Source organism: Myotis myotis, unplaced genomic scaffold, assembly GCF_014108235.1.
Source record: "Myotis myotis isolate mMyoMyo1 unplaced genomic scaffold, mMyoMyo1.p scaffold_m19_p_3, whole genome shotgun sequence".
Lineage (NCBI taxonomy): Eukaryota > Metazoa > Chordata > Mammalia > Chiroptera > Vespertilionidae > Myotis > Myotis myotis.
Window position 1 is genome coordinate 195,224,446 of NW_023416335.1, and position 19,654 is coordinate 195,244,099.

General features: G+C 36.5%; 1 protein-coding gene across 1 annotated transcript in view; it reads left to right on the plus strand.

Annotated features, from left to right (window-relative positions):
* The window catches only part of CFAP54 (cilia and flagella associated protein 54), a 252,382-nt gene that overhangs the window by 77,306 nt on the left and 155,422 nt on the right, over positions 1 to 19,654 (plus strand). Inside the window, exons 23-26 of the mRNA XM_036301177.1 lie at positions 5,690 to 5,826; positions 9,441 to 9,588; positions 11,260 to 11,415; positions 15,905 to 16,027. Of these exons, the coding sequence (XP_036157070.1) occupies positions 5,690 to 5,826; positions 9,441 to 9,588; positions 11,260 to 11,415; positions 15,905 to 16,027 (564 nt within the window). The remainder of the gene's footprint in view (positions 1 to 5,689; positions 5,827 to 9,440; positions 9,589 to 11,259; positions 11,416 to 15,904; positions 16,028 to 19,654) is intronic.

Below are 19,654 nucleotides of genomic sequence, written 5' to 3' on the forward strand. Positions count from 1 at the left end.
TGGTTTGACTCTTCTTTGGGATTCACTTGGCAGAACTTTCATTGAAAATTAATAAAACGAAGTCTCAGCTATACTGCCGAGATAATGAGAAATGTCATAAAGCAGTGACCTGTGTGTCTTTATTGATACCATATTTGCAGTACTTCAGTTAGTTTATGACAGTTTATGAGCATTCTGCCTCATAACATTAAGTGGCTAAAGCAAAATTTTCTCATTTAGTAAATCTCCTTATTTACAAAAGTTTAAAGGTTCTAGCAAGAAAATAGACCTTTCTCTTGGAATTGTAATTTATTTTCATGAGAGTGGTTTTTAATTTCAGGATAGTTCTGTTCTTTAAAAAATATTATAAATATTCTTATAGTAAGTTATGGAGACATTTCACTTACTGCCTATTATTAACTTGGGCTTGCGATTTTAGGTTGCACTTTTGCTCAACATTATTCTTTAGACATTAATTAATTCAGGTGAATCTTTTGTAGGTATTCCCTTAATTCAGGCTATTTGAAAAATTGTTTTGAGGAATCTATATGAATGATATATTTTCTGTGGATATTTTCTAATTTCCCTCTTTTTAAAGCCTCATTTCTTTTTATTCTTCCACTTTAAGTTGGGAATGGCTAGATAATGTGATATAAAATATAGAAAATTAGAAATCTGTGAGCAGAATTTTAAACAAATTTCTTGGTCTCTATTTCTCTATCTGTAAAATGGATATATACAAAATGCCATATACTGCAGGATTATTAAACTATTAAATCCAATAGTGAGTGGGTACAATGGCTAGTTGAACAAAGGAAACGTGGAATATAAAAAACTATTGTGTGACAAGCATTTAAAAATACATTATTCCCTTTATTATAATTACTCTATGAGGGGGTATTATCACTTTCATTTTATAGTTGAGGAGCCTGAGATTAATTTGATTCTTCCTCTGCCAGTCCCAGTTAATTCCAGAAAAGGTGTCTCAGGGAGGTTAATTTACCCAAGGTTACTTGGGTAGCAGATGGTAAGCCTGACACTTGAACCAGCTCATGCATTTTTATTACTCTGTCAGGTTCCAAGGAAGTCATGTGTTCGATGTCTAACATGTGCCCAGTTATTCTAGAGCCTACATCTCTCCCATCTTTTCTCTGCCTGGGTTTGGTGTTGTTCAGTGGGTCTTGATGATCAGTGTTGGCAGGAGAATTTGATGCTGGGACATGAATGCTTTGTCAGTAAACACAATGGTGTAGGCTAAGGGGAAATAAAGTTCATACATTTTTTTTCACTTCATATATGAAGTCATTGATATCATTTGATTAATAGAGTTTTGCCTATGACTATTCAAATAAAAGAAAAAGCTATCAGGTAAAAAAGATAGTTAACACCACTTTTAAGCTCTGTAAGAAATTTCAACTTTTCCCTCTTATCCTCTAAATATGACTACTCGTTTTATACCCATTTGCTTATTGATGAATTATTTATTCACTGTCTGTTTTGTGTCAGGTTCTATGCTAGATGTCATTTCTTCTTCCTTTGAAACATATATAACAACCCTTGTTTAGATAATTTTGACTTATGGTTTCAGTTAAGACTTCGTAAGTAGGGGAGCCAGCCTGGTGTGGGGAATACACCATGGGAAGGCTGCAGAGCTCTACGTTTCATACCTTTGGTTCCCTCTAAATATGCTTTATTTTTCTTTCTCTAAAGGTTTAATTTCTTACCTCTCTATCTTTGGAGGAAAAATAGCACTTCATTAATGTTTATATATCCCTCAAATTTAGCTGTAAACAGAGCTGCCTCCTAATCTTAATTCCAAATTCCTGGGAGAGAGACTTTGTCTTGCCTAATATAATAAAGAATCTGACCTCTTTTTTGATGTTTGACCACTGACTTGGTCTTAAACCTCACCCCTCTTTTTTCCTTTGGCCACACAGTAAGGCAGGCTGATAGGGAGGTCTGTGGGCCTACCTTATCTTTGGCGCCAGCAGGAAATTTAAACCTTCCAGGTGGCAGGAACTTTCCTTATTCCTGCTGCCCAGCCACTAATCAAGGGCCAACCCATTTCTTCTGCTTTGTCCAAGCCAGCCCAGACCTGTGTGTGCCTGCCTAACTCTCCTTGGGAATCTTGTGTGAGTAATAAATTTTCTCTCAAATTCTCCAAGTGTGTCCAGGTCATCAGCCTTAACCTCAGAACCAAAATTAGGGTTGGGATCCATCTTATTTTGAAGTGGGGGCTATAAAACACTCAGCTTAGGTCAGGCACTCACTCTGGGCCAGTCAACTGTATTATAGTACAGTGCAACCTCGGGGTATCCTCTTCTGTGGAAAAGGATGCATTCAACACATTATTCAATTCATTTAACACCTTGTTACTGAGTGCTTACTCTGTGCCAGCATTGCTCCAGGCTAGTTATTCAAAACTTGAGCACGAATCAGTGATCAGGAATGCTAGTTAAACCGATTGCTGGGTCCTTCTATCAGAGGAAATAGGTAGTTCTAAGGAAATATAAAGTGGAATATGGTAAAAGGAAATGGAAATGTGAAGTGGGGGAATGGAAGGTTGATTACAGTGTTGAATAAAGTGCTCAGGGAAGACCTCACTTAGAAAGTGAGGTTTGAGCAGAGACTTGAAAGAGGTGTGGGAAAGACTCTTGGAAGAAGAGCATTCTGCAGAAGGAGCTAGAGCAAAAGCCCTAAGATATCCAGAAGTGCACCTGGTATGTTTTATAAATAGCCAGGGGGCCAATATGGCTAGAGTAGAGGGATGCATGGAGAGTAAAGGATTGGTCAGAGAAGTAAAGCTGAATGGGTGGGTAGGGGAGTAGATCATGAAAAGACTTTTAGGCCATTTTAAGAACTTTGGCTCTTACTTTGAGTGGAATGGAGGGTTTTGAGCAGTGGCATGATACAATGTGACTTATATTTTCAAAGGCTCACACTGACTGCTATACTGGAAATAGACCATAAGAGGGTAAGGGTGGAAGCAGAGAGACCTTTCTATTCCTATAATCCAATGAGAGATGAAGGTGGCTTGGCCCGAGTGATAGCAGATGATGTGATGAGAAGTGGCCAGATTCTGGATATGTTTTGAAGGAGGAGTTAACAAGAATTCCTGATGGAACGAATATAAAGAGAAAACTGAAAGATGACTCTAAGATATTTAGCTGACCAACTGCAAGGATATAGTTGACATGAACTGAGTTGAGGAAGGCCGTGGGTGGTGTAGATAGAGGCAGGGAAGATCCGAAATTCAGCTCAGGGCATGTTGAGGTAAGATATTAGATATTATTAGATATTTCTTACTTATCAGACTGATTGGATATTCAGAGAGTAGTTGGATATTGTTGAGTAGTTAGATGTATGAATCTGGAGTTTAGGAGAGACAGAGGTTTGGGCAGGAGAGGGATTTGAGAGTAGTCATGTACCCAAACCATGGAGCTGGATGATATCACCAAGAAAATAAGTGCAGACAGAAAAGAGAAGAGGTTCAAAGACTGGAGCCTTGAGTTGCCAATATAAAGAGATTGGGGGAAAGAGGAGGAGCTTGTGCAGGCAACTGAAAAGGAATGTGGCCTTTGTAGTGAAAAGAAAATCAAGAGTGTGGTGTTCCGGAAGCCAGGTGAAGGTCATGTATCAAAGTTTATACTATACTTCATAATTACATCAGTCTTTAGTGCTGCCTTTTCATTTTAACCTCATCCCCTCTATCATCTGTTCAGCACATCACTACCAGTTAACCATCTTTGAACAAGCTCATATCCTCGCCCTCCTCTGTTAACCCACAAAGACTGGTTATTGTATAAACCATAGTTTTATCAAAGTATCTTTTCTTGTTTCACAGTGTTCACTAATTGAATAAATAACATGATTTTTCAAAAGGAAATGACATTCAATTACAGTTTCACCAACCCCATTATACATCATCTGTTACTATTTCCCATGGAAATCTTAGAATTAGATGGTGTTTTAGTGACCACTTAGTCCAAATCCTTAATGTGAACAATGCAGCCCAGAAAAGTGACTCAGTTTCCACTTCAAGTCTCTGCTCCACTGTTTTTACTGAGTGTCAGGCTCTGTACAAATTATTCAACTATTCAATGCCCCATTGTCCTCATCTGAAATACGTAGATGGTAATAGAGCTTACTTAATAGAGCTGGGGTGAGGAGTCAATACAATAATGCATGACATCTTTAAATATTTCTACCTTATTTTCTGCCGAAACCGGTTTGGCTCAGTGGATAGAGTGTCGGCCTGCGGACTGAAAGGTCCCAGGTTCGATTCCGGTCAAGGGCATGTACCTGGGTTGCGGGCACATCCCCAGTAGGAGATGTGCTGGAGGCAGCTGATGGATGTTTCTCTCTCATTGATGTTTCTGACTCTCTATCTCTCTCCCTTCCTCTCTGTAAAAAATCAATAAAATATAAAAAAGAAATAAATATTTCTACCTTATTTTCAAGACCTTCTGACACCATGTCCCACTTTACCTGTCCAATCATATTGCCCACTTTTCTCCAAATTCTGGCCTGCCTTTCCATTCTCTCCTAACTGCACTATGGTGATTTCCATTAATGGACCTTATTCAGATTCTGCCTAAGCTATGCTCATCTGAACCTTATCTCTTCTTAGGGGTCAGCTCAAGCCCTGCCTCCTCCTTGAAGTCTTTATTTCTTCTTTTCTAAGCCTCCACAACTATTATGTTATCACTTGTAATTTTTCTGTGATTTCATGTGTTTTATGTCTATAACTTGATTACAGTTTCATGGAATATGAGAGCATTTTCAGCTTTGAAGAATCTATTTTTATGATGCTTAGCACACAGTAGAAACTTCATAAAAGTTTATTGGTTGGTTGATTTTGAATGTTGACCTGGCAGATTTAAAAAGTTCTAGTTCTGTAAATTATTCCCTGGAGTGGAATATGACCTAGCAACATGTCATTTACATACTTAATTCAATGAATTTACTAGTATACTTTATATTTTATCTGCTTCCATTAAGAACTTGAAGCAGCATATAACTTGTGGTGAGATTTCATATTGCTATACATAAAAAAATAGAATGATATTTAGAAATATCTTTAAAGAAATATATTCTACCAAAAGAAATAGGTAAGTTGATGACTTTTTTCTTCTGAATGTTTCGGTTATATGAGTAAAAGCAGTTATTTTGCCTAAAGTTGAATGTGTTAAATTTAAAATATATCATGGCTTCTTGGAAGCATCTCTGTTTTATTCTTCACTCTTTTCAGCTGTGAACCCTTTGTTGTACAAAAATTCCGAAAGTGTCAGTCAGAAGCAGAAATGAATGAAGTATATTTCATATTTTGGGTTTGGGAAATCTGATTGTTTCTCTTGGAACAGATTGTTCATTATAACAGTGTCTATAATAAATGGAGTGCGCTGCTGAGATAGATGGAAATGAAATTAATTTGGCTCAGATCTGATCTTTGTTTTGCTTATGAGAATTTGAAACATCCTTACAGAGTTTCAAATTTCCATGCAATTCAGAAATAAAAGAGATTTCAAAATGTGTCCTTCTCCCTTGCTGATGGCCATCATTACCTTACTGTGGCACTGCAGACCAGAGCCGCAAATGTGAATGACTGTATATGAAATGAGTACGTTATAGGACCCTAGCAGAACTCTTGTTTAAAATGTACTTTTCACAAATAAAAATATTGCATAAGATAATGTGCTTTCTGTTGTAGGTTGCCTATCAGATTGGTAACTATGAATTGGCTAAGAAAGTTTTCTCACCAGTCTGGGATTATTTTGTCACTTCACCACCTCACAATGAACAATCTGTGGTTTGTGTAAGCAGTATGATGACTATTACACAGAGAAGGTAATTAGAAATACTCCTTCGAAATATTAATTTGCCTTTTGAAATTAAATGTTGAGTGTGAAGCCTAGAATTAATTTATTTTTAATTTCATGTTAAGATAGCCCATGTAAAACTTTCTGATCAGTTTTTAATAAGTATATACATTTCAAGGTCTTGAGTCCTTGTTAGAAACTTCTTTGTTAGAATCAGAAAAAACACTGCAGGCATATGGATGCATTCTGAATATAAGTTAATGAAAGTTATGTAAAAAAATACCAAACACTAACCAAAGTAATGTCAATTATACTATAAAGCACAAATAGCATTGAGAATTTTTAAAAAATATATTTTTATTGATTTCAGAGATGAAGGGAGAGAGAGATAGAAACATCAATGATGAGAGAGAATTATTGATTGGCTGCCTCCTGCATGCCCCCTACTGGGGATTGAGCCTGAAGCTCAGGCATGTTCCCTTGATCGGAATCAAACGTGGGACCCTTCAGTCTGCAGACCTACGCTCTATCCACTGAGCCAAACCAGCTAGGGCAGGAATTTTTATAACAGAGAAAGGTCAAATTCAGGTTAAGGTTTGAGTCTGATGGGTGGAGACTGTTAGGGTATAAATGTTTTTCTTTTCTTGAAGAGCTCTCAGAATTAGACCACCAGCAACTGCAAATAGGCCAGTAGAAGCCACATATAAAGCCACAGGCCATACTTTGCTTTACACCCTTTTTTTTCTTTTTAAAAGAACAAAGTTTGCCTAGCCAGCATGGCTCAGTGGTTGAGCATCATTGACCTATGAACCAGGAGGTCTCGGTTCAATACCTAGTCAGGGCACATGACCGGGTTGTGGGCTCAATCCCCAGTACGGGTCTGCAGGAGACACCTGAGCAATGATTCTCTTTCATCATTGATGTTTCTGTCTCTCTCTCCCTCTCCCTTCCTCTCTGAAATAGATAAAATATATTTTTTAAAAAAGAAAATAAATTTAAGAGAAGCTTAAGAAACGAGGATTGGTATGATTTCAGGCTGTCTCAACAAGTTTGAAAAACAACATTCCCCTTCACCTGCTTGTTAATGCCTGAAATTTCTTTAATAAGAAGACAAAACCCTTCACTTCCGAATCAAAGATAACGAGCTTAAAATGCAAATTCTGGTTGAGTGAAGACATTGATGATCCTTATTCAGATCTAGATATAATTACATTTAATTAAAAAATGTAGACTTAGCATTTACTATGTCCTAGGTGCTATGCAGGGTGGATTTGGGAATTATTTTTAGAAGAGGAAGAGAATATTTTATGTCACTTGTAAGGATAAGAGAGAGAGAAAGGAGTGAAAGTTGACTGGGATTTCCAAGGTTACCTGACTGGGAGGCCTATTACATTTACTAAGGGAGCATGATAGGACAGGTAGAACAAGTTTTTGGACGAAGATAATGAATATGATTTAAAATATTTTGAGTTTAGTTTTCTAGCAGGACATCTTTGTAGATATGAGATATCAGGTAGGTAGTTGGATATTTAGTGCTGACATCTAAGGAGAGAGGTCAGGGCTAGAGCTGAAGATTTAGAAATTTTCATTGAGGTCATCATTGAAATTTTGACAGGGGATGACTATTTAGCTGAAAAATAGAGAGCTGGAATTTTCACCCTGGGTGTGCACACATTTAAGAGACAGAAGCAGAAATGGCACCAAGGGAGGCTATTAGAAAGAAGCAGACCAGGAGGTGAAAGTTTGGTAAAGTATACTGCCAAGGGCAGTGAGAGCATCACCATGGAGGAACACGCCAGCAGTACTGAATGCTAAGTGCAAGGTCAAGTAGAGCAGCTGCATAATAGAACACTACAGAGAGACAGAGTAGGATGTAAACTAAGAAAAAACTTTTATTTATTTATTTTTTAAAGATATTTTTATTGATTTCAGAGAGGAAGGAAGAAGGAGAGAGAAATAGAAACATCAATGATGAGAGAGAATCATTGGTTGGCTGCTTTCTGCATGCCCCCTACTGGGGATCAAGCCAGCAGCCTCCTACTGGGGATCAAGCCAGCAACCTGGGCAAGTGCCCTTGACTGAAATTGAACTGGGACCCTTCAGTCTGCAGGCTGATGCTCTGTTCACTGAGCCAAACCAGTTAGGGCTAAGAAGAGGCTTTTAGAGTTGGCAATTAGGAGGCCATTGTGGAGTTTAAGATAGTGATTTTTTGTGCTATGATGGGACAGAAAACTTTTGCAATTGACTGAGGAATAAATGAAAATGGAGAATTGTAGCAGGCAGACTACTCATGTGAAGTTTGGTGGTAAAGAGAAGAGGAAAGTGGGAAGAAGCTTGAGGGGGAGGGCAAGCTTAAGGAAAGGATTTTGGAAGGTAGAAAGAAGGGAGTCAGTAGAGAGGGAGAGACTGAAGATACAAGAAGATGCAGATGATGATGATACTATGCTAGAGCCAGAAGGACATAGGAGCACATTGAATGGACAACAGGGGGTTTAGAACATTTGTTGTGGGGAACGTGAATAAGGTGACATCAGGACAACTGAAAGTGTTGATGAGAGGCACTAATGACTCAGTTGCTGTCACATAACATGAATTGTAGTAGAGCCCAGTTCCTTGTGTTGAAGGGCCACTTTTGATTCATCCTTATATCCCAGATCCTAGAATAGTGTCTTATACATAGTAAGTGTTCAGAAAATTATAGTTTGAATGAAAAAAAAAAGAATGAATGAGAATAAACAATAGAAAAATTGGACAGTGACATCTATACAAGGGCAGGCAAATTGATTATTGCATAAAATATGAGGTACAGAATCTAAAGTGCTACAGAAGCCACTATTGACATGACTATCAGAGTCTGAGCTGGGCAGAGAATGAGAGGGAGCCAGGAGGAGGTGATAGCCTGGACTTACTGCATATGTCAAGGTTCTGATGGTTAGCATGAGGACAAAGAGAGTAGGAGAACTAAAATTCTCCTGGCAAAGATAATTTTAGAGTTTAACCTAGTGGTAAAACAGACATTCATCAGGTGTGAATTACTGATGCTAGACTCTTTCTTGTTTTATAGGAATAGGGTGTATGGAGAGTAGATGAACCTGAAACTTGGAATCTTAGAAGGGAGGGTTTGCTACCAAATAAGACTAAAGGGTAAGGGAGGGAATATTGCAAACAAAGAAGGATGATTGTAGAGTTCCCAGTTTTGCCAATGGTTGGCACTGTTGACTGCAACTTAGAAAAGATAATTAGGAATAATGCAAAAGTTTCTCTCTCTTGACCCCACCCCACCCCCAGCCAATTCTACTATAAATGGCCCTCATTTTCATAAAGTTCATTAATTAATGGGTCTATTTCCCAAACTTGAATATCTATAGTGTTTTCATTATATTGATAAAATAGAACTTTATATATCAGAACCAGAAAGCTTTGACAATAGTTATTTTTATGTATCAATGATAGCTTAATTCTTTTAGTTGTGAACTTGTTAAGGATAGTCTTTGTTTTTAACTTAACACTGTACCAGAGTAGCTCTTCCACAACTTGGGATCATTGTTTAGATACTAAGAACAAATCATTCTAAAAAGGCAAGCTCACATGCTAAATAATTTTTATATTTAAACCTGTAATGTCATTTACTCCTTTTTGCAGATTACATTCAGAGATTTTGGCAGAGACTTCTTCAATCCTCTTAAGCCTTTTTCTCAGAAATATTTTTGTAATAAGTGACATTAAAATTAAAGAAGAAAATCTTTTCTGTGATAATATCAAAGGCAATGAGATTTTTCCTGCTCAACAAGTAAGTGAATTAAAAATGATTAAAAATGTGTCAGTTTTCCTTTATTTGTTTCTTGATGTCTCAACTTCATGTTTTTGGGGAATGTAAGTCCTGGTTTGCGAATGGACTGAGGAGCCCTTGTGTATTTGTGCTGATTTGTTTGATAGTCCATGTAGGATTCACAGGTTTATCTTTTCTTTTTTCCCCCCAATTTATATGGGATCATATACATTTGTTATTCTGCACCTTGACTTTTAAACATTTTTATAATATATCTTGGACATATTTTCATGATGGTACATATAAATTACCAAATTCTTTTTAAGTTATAACATTGCATTCCTGTACAGAGGCAGGAATTTAACCTATGTCCTATTGGTAGAATCTCAGGGAGCTTATAAACATTGTCCTATGTACATCTACAACCTGATTACACTCTTGCTTTTAATAACAATCCTACTTTTTTTTTTCTTTTTAGATTAAAGTTACTTTTTTCACCTTAGATATATGGAGGCTTTTGCCATTGTTTTTGGTTAGGCTGTTTTTTAAAAATATATTTTTATTGATTTCAGAGAGGAAGAGAGTTGGAGGGATAGATAAAAACATCAGTGATGTGAGAGCATCATTGATTGGCTGCCTCTGCATGCCTCCTATCAGGGATCGATCTTGCAACCTGGGCATGTGCCCTGACCGGGAATCAAACCGTGACCTCCTGGTTCATAATCCAACGCTCAACCATTGAGTCATGCCGGCCTGGCTGTTAGGTTCTTTTGCAGTTGCTCTTTTCTACCCATGCACGTATTCATTAGTTAATCAATAATTTGTTGTGTGAATTTGTACTAGTTTTTATGAATATGAAAGTGAAAAAAACATGATTCTTTGTCCAAGGGAAGTGCACGGTCTTGCAGAGCCCAAGTACTTATAACCATCAGTCTGTTCCTACTATACATCGTATTCAGTTTCTTCTTTCAGCATCCAGTCTGAAAAGAAAGACAATTTTGAAGTACTTCAATGATTTTCAGAATGCTAGGCTAGTATTTGAGTAATAATTTGTTGTATGGAAATTTCTGGTTGCCACTCATACAGTTTTATTTGTACATAATCTTGTATGTATATACATAGCAAAATAATGAAATCTTCCTCAGGAAAGGGAAAGGCAGAGTAAGATAAGATTCTTATTATTTTTAAGTGTCATTTAATCACAAAAGCCTATCTTCACATTTTACTATCATTTTTACTTATGTAGGAGAATTATAACAGGAGATTAGTGTGCTCTACTGAAACTTTGCTATTTTCTCACAAATTCAGAAGGGAAATGGGACTCTGTTAATCAAGTGGGGGCAATATTACAGAGAGATTATATTTTAATTATTATTTATTATAATTTTTGCTTTTGCAACAAGTGTTTTTTCTTACATTAAAACATAGCCAAGATTTTATCTTACCAGTTACAAAGATTGGTTCTTTTTCTGTGACTAGTGGTATTTGTATTGTTTTACAAAAAATTCTGAAGTTTAATTCTAAAACTGTGTTATCCTTGTTTAGCATTATTTGGGAGTTAGTGTTGTTCCTGAATTTAGATTTTTCATCCTGTTAAGCCATAGGGATCATATTTCCTACCTTTGTTTTCCTTAGACACATTAGTGAAGTACCTGATAATTAATTTGTGTAACAATACCTGTTTCTTTACAGATTGCTAGACTAATTGAATGTGAGAGAGTGTTAGTGGCATTGGAACTTAGCAACTACCTAAATGATTCCAGTTATTCTCTTCAATCTGTGACTCAATGTTATGGCCTCCTTGCTCCTATAATCTATCACAATATTGTTTTGGTACCTGTCATACAGGTAAGGGCATTTCTTCCTCTTCTCCCCCCAGATAAGGGTATTTTTACAAAGGCAACTCAACAGTGCATTTTGGAAAAGAAAAAACAATGTATCTCTTATAAAGTACAAATAACAAGTATTTTATGAATTGTCATGAGTTAACTGAAAAACATTTAAATAATTTAAATGATATGTCTGGGCAGACATAAATAAGGACTTAAAATGTGTTTCTTTGAAAATATTCAGCCCTAGTGCTGTCTATATTTAAATACTTTTCCAGGTTTTTAAATTTCATTTCAATTTTTGTGTTCTTGTAATGTTAGAAGCAATAGTATTTATTCAAAGCAATGGTTAAAGCTATCATCTTGGAGAAAAATTGGCGGATGACCCAAGAAAACATGCTTGATGTCTCAGTGATGGAGAAGTTAGAAGATACCCTGGCTGAAGGGGTTATATTAGTTGTTCATGCTACCAAACAAATCACATAACTTAGTGACTTAAAACAACACCCATTTACTATCACAGTCTCTGTGGGCCAGGAAGCTGAATGTGGTTTAGTTAGGCTGCTCAAGGTCTTATCAGGCTGAAATCAGGGATGCAATCTCATTTGAGCCTTAGGGTCCTCTCCCAAGCTCACTGGTGGTTGAAAAAATTCATTTTCTTGCAATTATGTGATAGGAGGTCCTTGGCTCCTGAAGGCTGACTACCAGTTTCCTGCCTAACATGGCACTTTGCTCCTTCAAGGCCAGCAGGGGAGTCTCCTCTGCTATGCCCAAGGAGTCTTATATAATGAAATACAGTCATGAGAGTGACTGCACCATCACCTTCACAGGTCTTTCCTCCACTCAGGAGGAGGGATTAGACAAAACTTACACATCAGGGGCAGGGACTTGGGGACTATTTTAGAATTCTTCCTAGGAAAGGGAAATAAGGAAAGAAGAAAGATTTTACTGCTGATGGTGCATAAAGTTACTCATCATCACCATCATTGTCATCATTATCATTGGCTCAGATTTTGAGAGCCAAGATGATGTCCGTGAACTTACACAAAGTGTAAAAATTGGACATTCACTATTGAGGAAATTAATCAGAGATCTTAAAGAAGTTAACAAATATTCACCTCGGAGTGCCTCTACTGGAGTATAGACATGCCTCCTCCTCCTGAATTCCCCACATCTAGTAGTTCAGCTGCTCAAGAGGTATGCCTCCAAAATCCAACATCTAGACCAGTGATGGCAAACCTATGACACGTGTGTCAGAGGTGACACACGAACTCATTTTTTTGGTTGATTTTTCTTTGTTAAATGGCATTTAAATATATAAAATAAATATCAAAAATATAAGTCTTTGTTTTACTATGGTTGCAAATATCAAAAAATTTCTATATGTGACACAGCACCAGGTTTTTCAAAATGCTAACACGCCGAGCTCAAAAGGTTCGCCATTACTGATCTAGACTAATAGTTGGCAGCCTTTCATGTCACTTGTAAATGGATTGAAGCAGTATTTTCTTTTTTTTATTGATTAAGTTATTACATATGTGTCCTTATCCCCACATTACCCCCCACCCCCCACTCCTGCCCTCACCCCCCTGTTGTCTGTGTCCATTGTTTAGGCCTATATGCTAGCATATAAGTCCTTTGGTTGATCTCTCCCCCTTACTCCCACCCTCCCCTACCTTCCCTCTGAGGTTTGACAGTCTGAAGCAGTATTTTCAAGTGTAGAATATTTTTCCTCCTGAATCCAAAGGTGTCTACCTGTCATTGCCTTCTCTGTTTAAGAGATGAGAGATGCCAGATGTCAGACTTACTTTGGAGGGCTGTCTCAGCATCTCCCAGATAGTTACTTAATGTGTCAGGCCCTGACTCTCCATAGGGTTTATTTCTACCCTCGGAGGGTACGCATCGTATTCAGGTCTTTAGTGCACTTGCCATTTCTTGCTCATTAGGTCTGATTGACATAATGTTACTAATAGAGTGGTCTAAGGTTTTGTGTTGAGAATCACCCAGAAAGTTCATATCCTTTCATAAAATATTATGTCAGAAGGTAGGAGAGTTATCATTGCTCTGGGGCAAGACTCTAAATGTATATTCTTATCTGTCCAGTGTGAATGGGAACGTCTAGTACTTCTTTCCTAGAGAGTGGAAAAGAAAACATTAATCATATCAATGCATGCCTTGTAATGTGCTCTAGCAAAGAATCCACATTAGGAACGGCAGTTTGATTGGGGCTCAGGCTGGTTGAGTTCAGGATAGTCCACTGTCATCTTTTAGGATCCTACTGACTCACGATTCTTTTAGCTACAGCTCAGAATGCTTATTGCTGTGAGGGAAAACCGAGGAATGGAGTGCATTGTTTAGAATAGGAAAAGGTGAGTGGAACAGAAAGAAGATTCTAGAAGTAGGCCTCAGTATGTATGAGAATGTAATGTATGGCAGAATTGGCATCCCAATTTAGTGGAAAGAGAGTGGATGTTTTTAGTAAGTTGTAGTGAAACACCTAGATGTTCATTTGAAAGAAAGTTGAATTTGATTCTATTTGTGCCATATTAATAATATCGAGATTGTAAATACAGACCAAAGCAAAAAATATGACAAAGAAATCCCAAGAGACTACCTGTGTAATCCAGGGTTGGGGAACCATTTCTAAGCAAGACAGAACGCTTAGAAACAACAAGAAAAAAGACATATTTGACTGTATGTACAGCAATCTATGTGTGAAAAAAGGGACCATAATAAAGGTAGTACAAAGTTTATGGATTTGGAAAAAATATATCTAACACTGATGAAGGATAAGCATACATAACAAAAAGTCTTACAAATTGACCCTATTATAACAGAAAACTGGGCACAGGATACAAATAGGTAGTTTATCAGAAAAGCAAATCCACATGGCTGAGAGACATATGAAAGCTGCCCAGACTCTGATTATTCATATATGTGCACATTAAATGAACAATCTCATATCAGTGGCAGGATGGAAAAGATCTGTAACTCCTATTGCTAGTGAAGATGTGGGGCAAAGACATTCTCATTCATTAATGGGGGGAATGTGAATTGTTATAGGCATTGGATTTGGTAAAGCAATCTAATTTTAATGAAACTAAATCTAATTTTAATTAAAGTTAAAAACAAGTATACCTGACAGCAATCCATCTACTAGTAATTTATCCCATAGGATAAAATCACCAGTTGGTGAGATGCTTCTCCAAGTTTCACCCCTTCATTCCTGGATCCATGTGTTCTACCTGCTGGGCACCCAGTATCACATAATTGTCATTGACTTAGAATGTTTACTACGCCCTGGAGGACGGTACCTCATCCTCACTGGTTATCATCTCAAAGCTGGCGCCTCAATTGCCTCTCCTACTGGAAACTGAGCCTGTATAAGGGTATTTATTGTGGCACTCTTGGAGGTGGCCATAAAACTGGAGACAAAGAGAAAGTGAAGTAGCAGGAGGATGGCCACATTGCAAAATCTCAATTCTAAAACTGCAACATGGAGATTCTGGAAGTGGCTGACTAAATTATGATTGATCCACAGTAAATAATTATGCAGCATTAGAAATACTATATAATGAATTGCAGCTAAACATGTAGACTTGGAGGGATTTTTTTCACAAGACATAGTTGAAGGAGAAATGCACAGTTCACAAAAGCGTGTATAAGTCCTATTTTGTAACCTAACATCAACCCTCTTATTATGTACATTTAGTATTTACACACACACACACACACACACACACACAATTATTTGAGGCAGGAGAAAATTACACAACTTAATGTTAACATGATTTGGGGATATGATCTGGTAGGGCAGGAGAGGGTGATGGTGGAAGGGAGTAAAGAAGCATTTAAAAAACGTGTTAAGTGTACTGTGACAATAGTAATACTATTGTTGGAATGGTAGTTTGAAGAAATTAACATATTAATTTTTCCTTTGAGATAATCTGAATAAAGAATAGATTGATGCAATCTCAATTCAACTTTTCTGATGGTAGTATTACTTATAGTATGAAGCAAGGAGAATAGAAGTAAACATCAGAATTAATTGTTTTCCTGGGATATGAATGTTTGGTTTTAATTTTGAAGGAAACTAGTATTCCAAGTACCTGGTATCAGTATATGTTTAATATGGTATATCTTTCTCCATATGGTTTTTAAAGGACCTCCTATGCCTGGATATGAGCTTAGTGTTTCTTATACCCATGTAACATTCTGTCTATATCTTTTATGGCACTTGATAAAATATGCTTTGTTTTATAGTTATTCATGTACTTATTTTATTCTCCCCACAGGTTTTTAAGTTACTTTAGATGAGAGACTGATCTGAAAATTGAACATACCAATTTTCTTTCGAAGTACATTCCCCTATACTTGATAAACAATTTATCAATCATTATTGATAACAATAAAATTTAATGCCTTAAAACTTGCATGATTTGAATAGAGCATTTTATAATGTGTAAGGATAATATTTTTCAACAAACCATTGCATTTCTATTTTTTAGATCTTGATAAAGTGTTTGGTGGTTTTGCAAGGACTACCAAATGTCATCCACTCAAAGAAACATATGGCAAGTTATGAAAGCATACAGCACATGATAGCTTGTTGTCTCTACTACACAACAAAGGTATTTATCTTATTCTTTGTCTTGTGTCATAAAATTTAGGAGCAGTAATGATTTAGAAAGTGAAGCTACTTTTATAAGAATTACTTTAAAAAAATAATACCCAGAAAGCATTTTAGATCAAAGGTAGCCTAGGCATGACAGTTGGTAAAGCATGGAGGGTGTATCTTGGGGAGGAGGGGGATGAAAAGAAGGCATTATATGGGACCTCATGCATTTTGGAAACCAGAAAGAACCAAGAGACAAGAGGCAGAGAGGTTGCTTCCTTATATTCATTGCTTGGCTCAAAAACAAGCATTGTGTGCTTCTTCAAAGGTTTGGTTGACTGAATCCAGTGAATCTCCTCAAAGAAGGGCTGTTTCTACCTGCCTGTTTTATGTGGTCCTCACAGGGCCTTTCTGATTTGGTCAGGGATCTGGAAGAATACTGCTTGGGGGGGACTGATTTGGCGCATTACTTTGGTTAGGACTAAAGTTTGCTTCTACAGAACTGAAGCAACAGAGACACCTCTAACCTCTACCTTAGCAAAGAAGTCATGATTTGCAGCTGTTCATGGCCTGACCTCAGAAGCAGAAAATCATATTCTTTCCATCACTCACTGATTTACACTGTTGGAGAGACCTCTGACCTGGTTGGGTAGATGCTGAGGGAACATAAGCCATAAGCAGGATGAGAAAAGTAATAACTCACTAAAGGAAACTTAGAACCCCAAAGGGAAAGAGCAAACCAGGTACTAAAATAATTGTGTTATCTACTCACACCATGTTGGAAAAGACCAGAGATGATTTAAAAACAACAACAAAACAAAGAAAGGAAGAAAACTTTCAAGGTGGTGCCATTAGATGATCAAAACACAAAACAAGAATCTCTCGCAATGAACAAACAAATTTGAATTTGTTTAAAGTTCTGTTTAAAATTAAACAAATTTAATTTTTTAATAAAAATTAAACAGATTATGGTTATGGTATTTCTTGAGTCAAATCTGCAAGCTCACCAAATACCTGAAAATGCAGTACTGAATTGTTTAGAGATAAATTCCAAAGTCATAATGTGAAATGAAAGGAGTTTTGGTGGTAAAAAGGAACAAATGGAGAAGTAATAGGCCCCTGAGTCCGAGGCAGGATAAATGTAAGAACATATGTGTAGTCATATGCTGGTGAAATGCCGGAAGTCCAAGGATAAGGACAAATCTTGAAGTTTTGAGACTCGAAGAATAGGTTATTTGCAATGGAAAATAATTAATTAGCTTACAACTTTTTTTTTTTTTTATCAGCAACACTAGAAGTTAAGATGGAGCAACATTTGTAGAGTCCTGAGGGTCTAAAAATTAATAACCAGGAAAGATATCCTTCATTTCTCAGGGCAAAATAAATATTTTCAGAAGTGCAGGCATTTAAAAAGTATTCTGCCTGTGTACTTATCTGAGGAAAACACTTAAGGAACTACTCTATCAAATGACAGTGGCTCAGAACAGAAATCCCAAGATAGGGAAATACAAAAAGGAGAGGAATAATGGGAGCAATGAATCTGACAATATACATATTATTAAAATTAAATAGATAATAATGATGTGACTAGGACTTTCCAATATAAATGCTAAGTAGGGATTCTTGAAATAGAAGAATCATCCTTGAAAGGAAAACTTATTAGTAACCTAGAATTAAAACTTAAATCCTCTTTGGGGCTAAGGGGGGGTGAGCAGTTAGAGAATCTTGATGCATGAATGTTGTGTGTGTGTGTTTTTTAAAATATACATCTATGTCTATATCTATATCTAGTATAAAATACATATAGTATAAAATTATTTTCTTTTAATAGAATAAATATATTCAAAGATGGCCCAGAGGAATATGTAGCCATGAATAGAACTTTACAGCACAGTAGGACTTCTAAATTTATAGGAAGGAAAAATGAACAGAGAATGACAAGGAAGAAGAATGCTTAATTCAGCAAAAGTTAGAAGAAAGAAAAAGAGTATATAAGATGGAAGGAATAAAACACAGTATATTAATTACTTCACTAAGTGTGAATGGACTTAGAAGACAGAGTTTGGCAGATGGGTTAAAAAGTCAGATTTAAATGTATTTCATGTCAAGAAACACTCATAAAACAGTGTGCCAAACACTGGTTGAAAAATAAATGGTTAGACAAAAGTACTGGGAAGATGCAAACAAAAATAAAGGAGGAGTAGCAATTTTCATATGTGAAAAAGAAGAATTCAGCCTCACCGGTGTGGCTTGGTGGTTGATTGAGCGTCCACCTGGAATTGGGGCGGAGGCCATGGACGCATGCCTAGGTTGTGGGCTGATCCCCTGTGGGGGCGTGCAGGATGCAGCTGATCAATATTTTCCTCTCATAGGTGTTTCTGTCTCTCTATCCCTCCCTCTTCCTTTCTCTCTAAAAAATGAATAAAAACATATTTTTTTTAAAAAAGAAGAATTCAGGGCCCACAACATGAATCAGAACAGAGAGAGACATTCTATAGTGTTCTTCAATTCTGCTCTGTCTGACCACCCTTCTCTTATTCTTGATGGCATCTGGGGATTTTCTGGCATTAGGACAGTCTTATTGTCAAATACCAAAGATCAACTCTGAATTAAACAAAATTTGAATGTTTTATAACAGCAAATTAAAGGATAAAAAAATAAGGTTATATAAAAATGCTACAAAGTCATTTGATAATACTTCACAACTTTTCCTAATAAAATTTCAAAATAACTTAGGAATGAAAGGAAGCTATTGAATACAGTAGTCACTCCTTATTTGTGGGGAAAGTATTTCAAGATCCCTAGTGGATGCTTGAAACTACTGAACCCTATATATGCTATGTTTTTTCCTATACATACGTATGATAAGGTTAGGCATAGTAAGAGATTAACAACAATATCTAATTATAAAATGGAAAAATTATAACAATATACTATAATTAAAGTTATGAAAATGTGGTCTCTCTCTTTCTCAAAATATCTAATTGTACTGTACTCACCCTTCTTGTGATAATGTGAGTTGATACAATGCCTACATGATGAGATGAAGTGAGGTGAATGACATTGGCACTGAGATGTAGCATGAAGTTACTATTGACCTTCTGATGATAAATCAGAATAGGATCATCTGTTTTGGGTGATCCTGGAGCTTTGAGCCAAGACAATGTCAATGGTTGGATGCCCGAAGTACATGATGTCTATGGTTGGGGAAATTTAATATTTTTGGACTACAATAACTAAAACCACAGAAAGCAAAACCACAGGTAAGGGGGAATTAATGTAATGATAAAGACATTTACCAAAGTTTTACAACAATTATATTACTAAATGGTAAATTTCTTTTTTTTTCAATTTCTTTATTGATTAAGGTATTACATATGTGTCCTTATCCGGTTATGGTGGGATAATGGCAAATTTCTGAAGCCATTTTTTAAAAAATTAGACACAAGAAATACTGACTCATAATAGTGTGATTCATTATTTGTAGAGATTCTGTCTCATGCAATAGATAAGAATATGAAATTAATTTTATAATAGAAGAGTACAATTTATTTGTAGTTGGAGAGGTCTCAAAAACCCATGAGAATCTAGTAAAAAGTTACTAGAAGTAAGAAGAGAATTTCATGAGAATCTAGTCAAAAGT